This window comes from Pteropus alecto, unplaced genomic scaffold (genome assembly GCF_000325575.1).
Source record: "Pteropus alecto unplaced genomic scaffold, ASM32557v1 scaffold276, whole genome shotgun sequence".
NCBI classification, from domain to species: domain Eukaryota; kingdom Metazoa; phylum Chordata; class Mammalia; order Chiroptera; family Pteropodidae; genus Pteropus; species Pteropus alecto.
Genome location: NW_006438074.1, coordinates 5,477,744 through 5,493,223, shown reverse-complemented (window position 1 = coordinate 5,493,223; position 15,480 = coordinate 5,477,744). Strand labels below are relative to the sequence as shown.

At 33.3% G+C, this 15,480-nt stretch overlaps 1 protein-coding gene across 13 annotated transcripts in view; it reads right to left on the bottom strand.

Annotated features, from left to right (window-relative positions):
- Nucleotides 1-15,480, bottom strand: part of RAD51B (RAD51 paralog B) — a 488,946-nt gene that overhangs the window by 443,223 nt on the left and 30,243 nt on the right. For all 13 annotated transcript variants that reach the window (XM_015591934.2, XM_015591935.2, XM_015591932.2 and 10 more), the window contains 2 exons: nt 13,658-13,777; nt 12,505-12,688 (listed from right to left, as the gene is read on the bottom strand). In XM_015591934.2, coding sequence (XP_015447420.1) covers nt 12,505-12,688; nt 13,658-13,777 — 304 coding nt within the window. The remainder of the gene's footprint in view (nt 1-12,504; nt 12,689-13,657; nt 13,778-15,480) is intronic.

Genomic DNA, 15,480 nt, shown 5'->3' with positions numbered 1-15,480 from the left:
GTAGACAACCATGAGATTTGGTAATTATGATTGGCTATAAAAACTGAAAATCTTACAATAGTAATTTAAACAAATAGGTACTTATTTGCCTCAGAGAAGAAGAAGTCCAGAAGCAGGTAGTCCAGCACTGACATCCAGTGATGTCAATATCTTTAGCATACTGGTTATCACATCGCAGGCACAAGGTTTTTGATGCTCCTTCAATACAGAAAGAAGGAATAAACAACCAAGGACCAAGCCCGAACTATCACTTCCCTTTTACCTGGGCAGTAAAAGCTTTCTTAAAAGCTTCCCCCTCCCTACTAATGAGCCTTCCCTTAAACGTTGTGACAAGCTGTATTTTTCCAATATAGCTACACCAATATATTTATCCCAACCCACATGCGCTTTTTACAATGTGATAGACACTTCTCCAACTGGTTCTTTTTACAACATGACAGACACCTCTCCAACTGAGAGGTTATGTGCTGTAAACTTTAAATCTGGGAGGATACTTGTGATAGTCTTGATCAACAGAGTTCAGCAGAAGTGATGCTCTGTGACTTCAGAGGCAGGGTCACAAAAAGAATAGAGCTTCCATCTGGGTCTCTCTCCGTGGGTCTCGGTGACCCTCTGTCTGTCTGTCTGTCTGTCTCTCTCTCTCGCTCTCTCTCTCTCTCTCTCTCTCTCTCTCTCAGGAAGCTCTTAGAACCCAGTGACCATGTTGAGAAAACAAGTGAATGTTCTAGCTGGGCCCCCAATAAATACAAGCATTAACTGCCTAACAGCATGAATGAGCCTTCATATGATTCTAGCTCCCGGTCTTTGAGTCTTCTAGCTGAGGCTTCCGATATCATGGAGCAGAAATAAGCTGTCCTCTCTGGCTTTATCTGAATTCCTGATCCAGGTGGGAAATAATATATGAGAAATAATAAATGATAATTGTTTTAAGTTACTACATTTTGAAATGATTTATTAAGCAGTAATACAGAACTAAAACAGGTTATCATTGGCCAGAACTAGGTCACATGGCCACCTTGCACTGCAGAAGAACCTGGAAAATCAAGGAACATGACTGCCATGAACTTTTGGCTAAGGTGGGCACACTGTCACTAACACACAATAAAGGTTCTATTAAGAAGAGGAAGATGGAAATAAGTACTGGGTAGGCAACTAACAGTAACTGTCACAACCTCTTATTTAATACTTATTATCTACTACCATATATCATGTTGATCTTTTCTTAAATCTGTTTTATACGCACTAATAGAATATAAGAGTCTTGAAAGCAAAGACTATTTCATTACAAAATGTCTTAAATAGTGGTGACTTTAAAAATACTAGCTATTTAACTTCTGAAGGGAAATATTTAGGTTATGCTTTAGAAAATACTTTTAGGTCCTAGAAACTGTGAGGTTCTGAAACAAATGAGAAAAGATTTTATAATTTTTTTTCTGGACTTTTTTTCAGAATAATTTATCTGGGAAAATGCTGATGCAACTGAACAAATAAGTTTTAAAGATCTTTACTGATTCCAGAGTTAGAATGAGTCATTACAGCAGTGTCTGGAAATCCTGCACAAAATATAGAGATAAACATTAGTGTAGGTTAATTAACAATTGCAGGATACTTTGTAAACATAAAGTGCTAAATATTTATTCTTAAATAATCATATTGATTTATCACTAAATGATAAACTTACTCTTAGTGGAGCAGGAATCTCACTACAGCTCCCCACAAATGATACTGCCCCCCTACAAGTACTCATGACCATTTAGATTTTTACTGAGTAACTATCTCTATTTCTTTAAACAATTAAGAACAATAATATAGAAACCAGATATTATTAAAACTTAATTTTTAAATAAATCTTAACACTAGTGAAAAAACATTCCAAAACTTTTATTTTAGCTAAATATAAGTTCATTATCTGAATTTAGAAAACACTGATTCATCATTCAAATAACTAATTCAGGTTCAGTCGGTTATGAAAATATCAACTAATATTCACAGTGCTTTAGAATTTACAAAGCGCTCTCATATATATATATATGACAAATATATACCTAGTACCAAAGTCATATCTCGGTATCCATGGGGGGATTGGTCCAGGACCCCCTACAGATACCAAAGTCTAAGGATGAATAAGTCCCTTTATAAAACAGCGTAGTATTTGCAGTTAACCTACTCACATCCTCCGTATACTTTAAATCATCTCTAGATTACTTATAGTACCTACTACAATGTGAATGCCATATAAAATCGTTGTTATACCATATTGTTTAGAGAATGACAAAAAAAAAAGTCTTTACATATTCAGTACAGATACAACCACAGTAACCACAGTAGGCCTAACTACACAGTACACATCAGCAACGACGGAACATTTCTTTTTTTTTTTTTTCAAATATTTTTGATCCAAGGTTGGGTGAATCCATGGATGCGGAATGCATGGATATGGAGGGCCAACTGGAGAATGACATGTGTATGTGTGTATGTGTGTGTATGTGTGTGTGTGTGTGTGTATGTGTGTGTGTGTAGATACATATCTTCCTATAAAATTATTATACATAAAAGTGCTTCATGAAGTGGAAAAATGTTTTTAAAAGGTTAATAATCTAGCAATATATACTTACTATTATTCATCTACTAATATTAATAATAATAATAATAATATTAAGCCTTATGAGGCAGGAACTTTTATCTCCTTTCTACAGATAAAGATACTGAGGCTCAGAAAAGAGAAGTGACTGGTCCATAGCTACACAGCCAGTTGAAATACATTCATGACTTTTTAAACTCTTATCTTCTGACTTGAAATTCTGGGTACTTTCTACCACATCATGCTGCTTCTATAAGATGTTTACTGTTCAAAGCATGATTCACAAAGATTAGAATACAGAAGTGAAAGGAGAGGTCTATTATTGGGCAAAGAGTTGTCATTTCTAAGGCTGTGGCAAAGGCCAATCCCAAGTTACTGGACAACCCAGTAAACTAAGCTAAAGATCATAAAGAAAAAGAAAAAAAGATTCAATACAATATAGCCTAAGAAATAAAACCAACTTTAGTAACTAAGCTAGGAGCATTTAAAAAAATCTTTTCACATTATAATATTTTCAGTATTTCTTTACTGCATTTCGGTCCACATAACTACAAGCATCACTTTCCCATTCATGTCAAAACTGTCTCTTTCTCAAATATATACACCAAAGATCCTTTGAGTCATAATGCTTATAAAAACTACCTTAGGTAATAAGTTCTTAGGGACTTTTAATTAAATTCATGAAGAGCCAATTTTACTGGATACATCTGGCATGCCATGAAACTAAAATGTCTCCTGTCCTGTCACAGCACATATTGGGTCGTCATTAAACCTCAAAGCAGAATCTTATGAGAGAGCTTGTCTGTACTTCAGATGTTCCCCAAAAGAGATCCAAAGCACGAGTATTAAGGAATTGTTTTCCTAAGACGGCATACTTATCACAGGACTTAAGCTATAAGTGTGCCAATTCCAGCCTGAGAATATAGATATCCAACAAGTCTTCAGCATATTGACTAGCAGATAAAAGCCATTCATTATAGTCTTAACATACACATATGATTTCAATGTAAGTGAAAAAGTAATCAAAGCTGCAAGTATTCAAGTATTTCTCTTACTTGAAATACTGACACCACTAATATAGAAGCACTTCTACAGTTACACTTCCAAGCAACAATCAGCATAAAGCGAGGTGTGAGATGTTCCATTGAAAAAGGTTTGGAAGGAAGAATTCTGAGTATTGAATAGCTTTTAGTCAATAAGAGGCAAGGGAGCTGAATAATTTTGACTACTGCACTAGGAAGCAGTGCTCCACTGTAAGTAAGAACACGTGCATTGGCATCAGGCAGATCTGAGTTCAAACCCTACTGCTTCCACTTAATGAGCTGTGTGATTCTGGGAAAGTTATTTAACCCTGATAAGTCTCAGTTTCTTTAAATATAAAAAAAGAATAATATAACCTACCTAACAAAGTTATTTAAAGTGTTCAACGAAAAACGTTTGTAAAACTTATAAGATTATATCTTCTTCAATATCAAAGATGTATAGAAGGCAAAAAAATGGGGAGGGAACAAACTTCAAATGAGAAATATCTAACTTATCATCCTCTAACTTAGTTGCATTGGAAGACAGATAAAACCTTTAAACCATAGCTTTTATAGGTTTACCTAGACTCTTAAATTTTTGGAAAATTTTTTTAAATTTTAAAAGGTCAAGCACCTACTTCAATTCTCATACTCAATTAGGAAACCATCCTAACTGCAGTAATTAAAACTGTTTTCTGTTTGAAGACTAAAACTTTGCCTAGGACCTCAAACTCTATTAAACTTACAAATTATCTGAGAAATAAATTTACTAACTTAATAAACTGATGACAAAACAAAAATAATAAGACTGGAAGCTTCCAAAAGTCAAGATTTAGGATGTGAAAGAATTAAGCTCCTCAAAAAATTAAGCTCAAAACAAAAGAATAAAAAATTTTTTTAAAAAGACAAAGCTTTTTAAAGTATAAAATTAAAATGCCAACAACATATACTTGGAAGATAAGTGTGTTAACTCAATGGACACATTTGAGAAAGAGAAAGGACATACAATGACATCAAAAATATTTGTCTTTGATTGAAAAACATAAGTGTCCTTTGACCAGCCTCTCATACAGCGAAGATTGTATTTCAAATTGTTTATCTGAATTTAATTAAACAGTGAGCTGTTGGTAGATTCTATTAAACACAAGACCCAATTTCTCTACAATGCTTTTTTCGATAAGTTAAAAATCATAAAGTAGAGCATCACTGATATTGTTAAACTTCTAAACAAGGCATTACAATAACAGTTTGCACAGAGCACCAATGTTAAATTCCCACCTTGATGATCACAGCTCTTCGTAATTATGCAAACGCTTCTTAAGCAGTATTAGATAAATCACTTCATTTCTCTGCTTCCCTGCTCTCACTTGAGAATTCAAGTTTGCCACTCAGCCACAATTTCAAGATCCTCAATTGGAAAATTCTAAACACATCTAGGCACTGTGTAATATATGTAAAGTAACACTAAAGACTAAGAGCTGCAACCTGCTTTCATTTCTAACTTTTTCTTAGCAACACAACATTGGAATTATACTTATGCTTCAGCAGTTTACCCACTATCTATTTGTCTCCAAAAGAGCACTGTTTTTCTGAATAAGAATGGACAGTAAATGTCAAGATTAGACATGATAAAGAGTTTCGCAAGAGCCTATGAAGATCTATGCTACCTCTTTCCTTTACTTCCCTCTGTGAGATCTACAATTCCAAGAAAAGGAAAGAGAAAGGAGTACCAACCTGCTTACATATCTGCTAGAAACGGAAAAAGAACAGGAGACAAGATACATTTTATTTTCCATTTTACCACAGAAAGCTATTTGTTTCCTACAATTGACTTATTTATAGAAGCCTTAAGGGCAAAGACTACGTTTTATTCATCTTTATGATCTCACAGTGCCTAGCCAGAGTTTTGTACACAATTGCTGAGGTGGGAGGTGAGGGGGGGGGAGATGATTAAAAAGGAAAAAGGAAAGAGAGTCTCAGATCCAAAGTATGAGTGAGTTAACCAGGTTTAGGAGGGTCCAGGCAGTGACAACATCCATCAACAAAACTGCTAAGAGGGAATTCAACAGTGGGACATGACTTTTCCTTTTAAGGAGCTGAAGTCTTGTGGGGGGGCGGGGAGATTAGGAAAAGAGAAAGTATACCAAGCATCTGGAATGAGGTAACTACTAAAATTAAAAATTAATGGCTACCTTTTACTGAATGTGTCAAACATTGTGCAAAGAACATTACAGACATTATCTCATTTAATCCTCACACCTCCATGAGCCAGGTATTTTCCCCATTTATCTAATGGAAAACTAAGAGTTGGGGGTAGGATAGATAACTTATTCAAGCTCTTAAAATTAGCAAATAGAGAGGTTATGATACAAATCAACATCTAATTCTAAAGCCAGGACTCTTAACCACCAGGAACTAGGGTGATAGCACTGAAGGCAGTGAAAAGTAATCAAGTACTGAATGTATACTGAAAATGGAGCCAACAAGATTTGTTGAAAGATGAAAAGCAATGTTTAGATTGACGAGATATTAGGTAATAGGACCAGATGACTAAATGGATGAGATTCAATCCATCAAATGTAAGTCCCCTTCCGACCCCTACTTTCCTTTTCCAGATGTAACCAAAAGAGTTTTTTAATGAGCTTCCAGAGCCAGTTTATATATAAAAGCACTCAAATCTACTCTCCTTCTTTTAACTTTTTATTCTGAAATAATTTTAGACTCACCAAACAGTTGCAAAAAGAGTACAGAGAATTCCTATATGCTCTTTACCCAGCTTCTCCTAATGTTAACATCTTATATAACCATAGTACAATTAGCAAAACCAATAAATTAACTAAATATCGCCAGTTTTGAGCAATTACAAATAGAGCTGCCATAAACATTCTTGCATATATCTATTGATGCCTCTGTGTGCCAGGGGTCCCCAAGACCACTCTCTGGCTCAATAATTCACTGGAAGAACTCACAGGATCCAGAGAAGCTGTTATGCTGATGGTTATGGCTTATTACAGCAGCGGATACACATTAAAATAAGAGAAAAAGTGTAAGCAAAGAAAGTCCAGGAAGACCCAGGCACAAGCTTCCAGATGTCATCTCCCAGTGAAGTTGCATGAACATGTTCAATTCTTCCAGAAATTATGTGTGACAATACAAGTGAAGTGATATCAACCATGAAAGCTTATCTAAGCCCTATTGTCCATGGTTTTTATTGGGGGTCAGTCACAAGGCACACAGGGGCTGCATGACTGACCTCAACTCTTCAGATTCCAGTCCCCAGAGCAAAATAGGTGTATACCTGTTCCAACTGATACTATGTGTCCAAGATCTCAGGCATACGAAAACATTCTGATTAGGGAGACTATTCCAAAGGCTCAAAGTTCATCCCAAGAGCCAGCCAAGAACCAGTCCTAAAGACAGGCCTTTCCTCAGAATATGCTGGGTTTCAGCAACCCATGCCAGGTAAGTTCATCCTTTCCTGTACAATCTGTGAATGCATTTCTAGGCTATTGTATTCATGTTAACAATGGCACAATATTCTATTGTATGATTATACCACCACTAATTTAGCCAATCACCTACTCATTAACCTTTAATTTATTTCTAGCTTTTTGATCTACAATAAAAACAAAGTTTTATAAATTATAAAGAACTATATAAAATAAAGATATATTTTTATAGAATTATTATCACCAAAAGATGAAATAAAGATTTAATCTAGAGTGCGAATTCCAGCCACCTGAATGAATAAAGGGTAGCTTTAAGAATAATCTGATTTTAAATGTGAGTAAACAAATAAAGGCACTATAAAAAAGAAAAAGTTTAAGACTTCTCTCATCTCATAGAAGTCCTATAATGTTTGCTTTCAATAATTAATATGAAAGTAATTAAAGTAAATTAAAACTTACATGATTTCTGAAAAATCACACAACTGTATGACAGCAAAATTTAACTCTAGACTTTTGATGGGTTATTTACATATATCTATACTCTAAGATTCCTATTTTACAAAGAGAAACATCATTAGGCTTCACTTTATATATATGATAAGAACAAATGTCAAAATTTGGTACATATACTTTTTTACTCTATCTCACAAGTCAAAAACACAATATTCCAATTTTGTAATTAATAAAACTTTAAGTATTTTATTAAAATTTACTGGCCTAGTTTCCTATATTTAAAATTTAAAATTAAAATTATCTAAGATAAGGTATAATCCTACCAGCTTAAACCCTCTTTGCATGCTGGGACAGCTAAAAGTAAGAGAAAATATTTAAAATTTAAAATTAAAATTATCTAAAATAAGGTATAATCCTACCAGCTTAAACCCTCTTTGCATGATGGGACAGCTAAAAGTAAGAGAAAAGAAACCCTGGCTATATGAAGTCTGCCATTAAACTGAGAAAACAAAACACATTTTTATGCTTTTGTCAAAAATAAAAGTTTATACTTATAATATTTGCCTTACTTAAAACAAAAAACAAAAAGTTTCCACTTGTTAATGATTTTAAACCTTTATGTCTTAAAAATAATAAAATAGAAAATACGCATATTTTAATTTATGTTTCTAAACAGCTTTAAACATTTATAAGCATTAATATTTCAGATGAAACCTTTGTTATGTAAAAAATAAGAATGCATATTCTCAAAAGGTACATAATCAAGAATATAAATCGCAAGAACAGAAAAACTGATTATAATTACATCTCAGTAAAATAATTGAGATTTTAACAGCAACTTTCAATAAAATTAAGACTTTTCCTTCTTAAAATATTTAAATAGTATATTCAAATTTTTCTTGATATACCACTTTTCTAAATATTGTTAACTGGTACTAGATCTCTAAATATTGTCAACTAGAAAACATTTGCACACTAATAAGAAATGAAGGTAGAAAAAGATAAAGGGGCAAGAGACTTCAATGCTATTCATATACCAATAACTAAAATTAACTTATTGAATTCTCTGAAACAGTAAAAATTTACATCTTGACATTTGTGCATCTGTACTGACCTGCTCAAAAATTTACATCTTGACATTGTTTCGCATCTGTACTGGCCTGTTCAAAAATTCATTGGAAGCATTTTCAAAAAAGCATCTTTGAACATTAAAGTCTTTTTATCTAAGCAATGTATTTTTATTTTCCTTTACTCAAACAGCTTATAAAACTCTAAGATGGGAAATAAAACAAAAGAACACAGCCAACATGGCATATTATAAAAGTCAATATAAAAAACAAGGCAAGATTTGCAGCAGTGAGCATAAAAAAATTCAAATTATCTTTTAAAAAATAAATGTTTAAATGGATGTAACAATACCATATATACAGTAAGTATATTTTCATAAGCCTTAATTGTAAGTTTTTTCTTACCTTTCAGGTCCCTTCACAATGCTCTTAAAATTAGGTCCCTCTTATTTAGGCATTAGGTACATGTCCCACTAATCCATATCTATTATTTAGCATCATTTGACAAATTACTTTCCTAATTCAGCTCAAGAGAAAAAGCTTTAATTTTAGCTCTTCTTTGCAGATGTTGATTATTATTTCAGTGTTTCATATATGCTTTTTTTTAAATTGAGATATAACTGACATATAGCATTATAATGGTTTCAAGTGTACAACATAATGATTCAATAGCTGTAATTAGATTAGCAGTCACTTCCTAAATATAAATCATCCACAGTACTAGGCTCTGAAAATCAGAAAAATAGAAGACATAATCCTGTCCTTAAGAAGTTCACAGTCTACTATCATTCTGTAGGTCTCAGAAAAAAAGACAACCTTACTGTAGAGAAAAACCTCAGAACAAGAATCCAAATAATCTTGCATTCTGACCACTATCTGTCCTCTCCTATGCTAAGTATCCTTAAATAGGTCAGGTCACCTCTCAGCCTCAGTGTCATCTATAAAGTGAAAGGACTAATCTAAATGATCTTTAAGGTCTTTAGGAGCAAGAAAATCCTATTATTTTAATCTGATATATAATTTACAATATGTGTAAAAATTGTTCCGTGTATGATAATTAGAAGTCAATGATATATAGGAAACATAAATAGCCATAACCACAATTTATTTTATACAAGCAATATTTAAATTCTTTTCATGTTATTTTCATCAAGTATCTACAGTTTCCGAGCCTATTGTTTTTTCCAATACTGGCAGGGCCACACTTTAAAAAGACAAAGTTTCTGCATCGTACATCCCAATAGCAGAGTGTCCTTACACTTGCCACATGAAATTCAGGAAAAAAGATTCTACAAAACTTGTACAACTGTGTTTCTCAAACTGCAGTCTGTGAACATATTCAAAGATCTGTAAATTTTCTCTGATGATTTTTTTAATTTTATGTTTTCATTTCAAGGATGGCTTCAAATATTAGTATAGGCATTTTATAATAGAAAATTGCCACAAGATGTTAACGATTGTTTTCAATCAAGTGATGCCAAGAAGTACCACTTTAATTGTCAGGAACGAATGAGAAAAGGACAATGGCAGAATTCAAACATAAATACATTCTTGCCCAAGTGAGAGCCACGTGATGCCACCCTTTCAAAACAGACTAAGATTTGTAGTTCAGAGAAAAGAGATAAGAAAATTTAGTCATCACATGAACTACAGTAGATATTATATATATACTAACACAGACACACACACACACACACATATATACAATTCAAAAGACGCTGTGCTATAAGTTAATGTTTATACTGCAAGCAATTTAGCAAATTATCATCTATGAAAGAGTAATTAAACAAAGTATTTTTTGTAAATACAACCACTTTATGATTTCATAGTGTGATTTAATATAGTTAGTGAATTTTATAATTCTATATACTACTATAATACTAAAATAAAACTGAAGTCAGCAGTGAGGGTTCGTGAGAATATTACTTGCACATAAAAGGGGTCAATGCCTTAAACTAGTTTGAGAAAACACAGCTTTATGAGCAGACTACTCTCTTACCCTTCCTTCAAATTCCTTAAACTACTGAGAGAACCAGCTCTGGGTCCTGAGCCTAAGGAGACAAGAGAAGGCTATGGCCATGGGTCAAATCTGGCCCTCCATCCTTTTTGTATACCAGCTTTTATTGAACTACAACCATACCCATTTGTTTACAAATTGCTTATGGCTACTTTCATCAAACTTACTGGAATAATGTTGTTCATAATATTTCCTTATTGTTCATTTAATGTCTGTAGGATCTACAGTGATATCCACCTTAAAATTATATTTTATTTCTATTAAAAATAAATAATATTAAAAATAGGCTCAAAATAGAGTTAAAAGCAAATTTAAAATAAAAGAACAGTTAAGTTCAATACAAATATACATGTATATAAGATTGATTCAAGTCCACAAAGAAAAGCAGTATATGCAATTCATATATTCAAAAATATTTACTGAGTGTCTACCACATATTAGGCACTATTTCTGGTACTAAGAATAAAGCAGTGAACAAAGTAGACAGAATCCCTTTAACCCCTCTATGGGGTAGAGGGAACATACAAACAATAAATGTAAACATATAATACTACAGGGTAAAAACTAGCATATATTTTCATTTGTATGTGATGGAGAAACGTAAAGCATAGTAAGACATGGGGAGGGTAGGAAATGTAGTTAATATTTATGATCAGAGAAGTCTTCACTAATAAAGTAACAGGAGAGAATAAATTATATGGATATGAGTAGGACTATTCCGGGCTGAGGAACAGCAAATACTTCTTGAGGCAAGAGTGTTTGTTGGCATGTTTGAAGAACTACAAGGACGACGCATAAGGTTTCCTAGTTTCAAAGGCATAATGAACCAGACAACAATATACTTTTTCAGACACTTAGTTCCATAGGAAGCCATCTACTCAAAGTATATCATAAACATTTAGAAGTTCATTATTTTCCACTTCAATGAGATAATGAGGTTAGGAAATTTCTGACATTTCCTAAAGAAAGTATTTTTCAAAAACCTTCTAAAACCAATACTTACTTGTCACAAAAACCAATATCACACTGTTATTTAAGTATATGTACTCTGTACTTAACAGAAACAGAAAAACAAAAGCAAAGACAGAAGGATAGGGGATACTAAGTACTATTCTTTCAGAGGGCTCTATTAAAAACAAAGAAAAGCAGAGCCCCTTTCTCCCTCGACTTCTCGTTTGGTTGTATAAATCTCTAAGGCTATGTGGTAGTTTACACAATCGGTACATATTCTTTATGTTACAAAGATCCAAGATTTTAATTTTCTAAACACAAATCTAAAAATTATAAAATCATAACTAAATTTTATCTCAGTTTAATGAATTTTCTTTTCTTCTGTTAAAACGATGCATGGCTAAAATCAAAAAGCCTGACAATACTAAATGTTGATGAGGCTGCAGAACAAGTAGAACTCTCTCACATACCGCTAATGGGAATTACTTTAGTACATACCCGTATCCTGTAGTTTATCTACCACAAACCCTTGCAATATATCCTCATCTTCAGATTTCCTGATCACAACTCCCACTACTGAAAATCATGCCGACAGTAACGGACTAATCACTTCCTAAGTTATATATCTGTCTGATCACTATGTCGTACACCTGAAACTAATATAATACTGGATGTCAACTATAATTGAAAAATTAAAGAAAATTTTAAATAAATAGACAGATAGTTAAATAAATAAATAAATCTGCTCCAGGCTCAAATTGTGAAAAGGATAAAATAATCTCAATAGATGAACAAATTTAAGATGGTGACATCTGCTATAGCAATTAGACTGTGCTATCTTTAGAAAGTCATTTGTTTCCATCATCTTCTAATTATATTACTTGATATTATAAGTCGGTGAACTTAATATAAAGGAAAAGAAAGAAGTAAAAAAAGAAAGAAAGAGAAAAAAAGAAAAACTTACTGGGATTGAAAATTCTTCAGCCAAATATTTCAAGGAGGCTGCTTCTCTCGCCAAGAACTTGTTCCTTTCTCTCATGTTGCCTTCAAGTTGTGTGTCAAACTCCTTCCTCACCACAGAAGCAACAGAGTCAATAATCACAAGTTTAACTCCTTTTGAAATAATTTCTTCTTCTAGAGATTCAATCCTATAAATGCGAAATTTGTAAAATAGCAGAAAAATTTAAATGTAATAAAAAATAGGACATTGCAAAGGTTAGCCAACTGAAAAACAATAGCAAATTGTTCTTCCCTAACTTACAGTAATGATTGCAAGCATTCAATATACATAACTTATTTTCACATATCTCTTCTACACATAGTGCATTCTTTTGGAAATAAATCAAAATGTTTTTATTTTGTTTCATTCCTTGCCTCTCTTATGATATTGCTTGAACTACCTGTGGTAGCCAATCTCTAAAATGGCCCCCATTTACTCCCAGTCCTTGGTATTCACACCTGGTGGAGTCTCTCCCACATTGTACTAGGGCTGGTCTGTGTGACCAATAGCATATGACAAAAGGATGTCATGTCATGTCTGAGAGTAGGTTATAGAAGACTACAGCTTCCATTTTGGGCTATCTCTCACTTGCCCACTCTCTCCCAGATCACTCACTCTGGGAGAGGGGGAGGGGAGAGCAAGTGGCTGTGTTATAAGCAACCCTATGTAGAGGCCAATGTGGTGAGGACAGAGGCCTCTGGCTAACAACCAGGAAGGAAGGAAAACCTTCCAGCAACTACAGGAGTGACCTTGGAATTCTAGCCCCAAGTGAGCCAGAAATACCTAGTTAAGCCACAACCAGATACCTAACCCTTAAAAACTATGTGAGATAATATATGTTTGCTATTTTAAGCTGCTAAACCTTGGGGAATTTGTTAATGAAACAACAGATAATTAATATACTACTTAATTAATTAAAGCTAAAACATTTGTTTAATTTCTTTAAAATTATTTTTAAAGAAATACTGCAACCAACAGGCTACAGTAAATAAAGAACACTGAAATAATTTCCCATAATCCTATAGGTAGAGACTTTTTTATCACTCAAAACCTGAAACATGAAAAACAAAAACTAAGTCTTCAAAGTACTACTAAAGTAACAAAATCTAAAGTGTACCTTTGTAAAACTTCATCACAGTTGAGTTCCCGATAAAGATGAACTTTACTGCTTGTCAAAAGTAATTTTTCTTCATCGTTAAAATATCTGGGAAAACGAGATTCTGCTATCTCAACCAGTCTGTGGAAGGGGGTGGGGGGGAAAGGGAGAATAGCACAGGTGAAAATAGTCAATGATATTTAAGGACACATTGCTGAACCTCTAATGAATTCTACTTAAGAAACTCATAAGCCACAAGTAACACTGGAACAGAAGCCTTATCAATAGAGCAGGTAGAAGCAAAATGGTTCAATACACAATTTTGGAACGAAGCCCTCCTTCATGAGCACTAAGAGAGGTTAGCAAACAGAGCATGAGATCAGCAAGGGCTTTTAGATCTCATCTAATGTTGAGCAAGCAACTCTGTCTCTGAGATTTATCTCTGTGGGAATATGTTTTTTTATAAATGATATTTTGACCAGCAACTATAAAATATGTTTAGTAAATAAAAATGCTTGCATTTTCGTGAATAAAATACATTTGAACAAATATAGATTATCATTCTAATAATCAGATATCAGTAAGTCTCCATGTCTCAGACCAGAAAAATATTCTTCCTCCATTAAAACTTAATACGTACAAAACAAATGCTATCCCATAGTTCCTTGATAAACAGGAAATTATTTTCTAAATAAATAAATATTGTCCAATGTTTCCTTAATAAACAAAAATGATTTTCTAAACACTGAATTCTGACCTCAAAGCTAGATCTAATGCATGGAGTAGGCCAAGCATAGGGGAAGGACAAGTTGAAACATATGCAACTACCATCATTAATAGTACAAGACATGGAGACCAGTAACAGAAATTTCAAATATCTCTGGTTAAATCTATAAAAATGTAAATCTTTGAGTGTAACTGTCTCCTATTTAAAATGATACTTTATCAGGCCCATACTTAAACATCCAAGGGCAACTGGGTGAAAAGACTGTAAACACTAAAACCATCCTACATTTTATGTTCCATTTAAAGATACAAAAGTGCTAAAGAACAATGTTTTCATTTCCAGATAATTAATGAGTTCCAAGAAGAGGTTGAGAACTTTAAATAGATAAACAAAATAAGTTTCTCACATATGCTATAATCAGAAGTGAAAGAGAAAAATCTAAAACAGGAAGATAAAAGAAAACTAGTCAATAACATTTTTAAGTATATTTGGAAAATTCTGAAAAGAAAAAAGCATTATTGGGTTGAACAGAAAAAGGAAAAATTATTTTAGAAATAAAGAATAGTACTAAAAGTTTTGTGAAACGAGTAAGAACAAAATGTATCAAATGACCATTCGAGACAAGTGCTTGAGAAAGGCGCAGGGATTTTAATAAAAAAGGAAATGAGCTAAGTGATAAAAGCGAGAAGAAATGAGATGGCATTGGCAAAGGCAGAACAGAAATATTTTGAGGGTTTAAGAAAATGTGTAAATTTTTTGATTAGGGCAACTATTTGCTGAGTTTAGTGCTAGTCAGTGAAATTAGCCCTGGCACTTGGAACCTACTGCTTTTTAATAGGATAAGTAACAACATCTATGAGAAACAAGGAAGTTTTTCACAATTTGGATTCCCTGCTGATAAGGAACCAGACCGAGAGTACCGAACTCACTGGCAACAACAACTGTACATCTAACAGACGATAACTTTCTGCCTCCAACACTAGACTGGATTTCAACCAGTGGCTTAGGTGGTGAAAAGCTCTGGAACTTATTACTGTTCTCTCAATCCATTAACATCCCTCAGAAGGAAGGTGGCCACTGCATGGACATGAACTAACTTTATTTCTTGTTACCATGC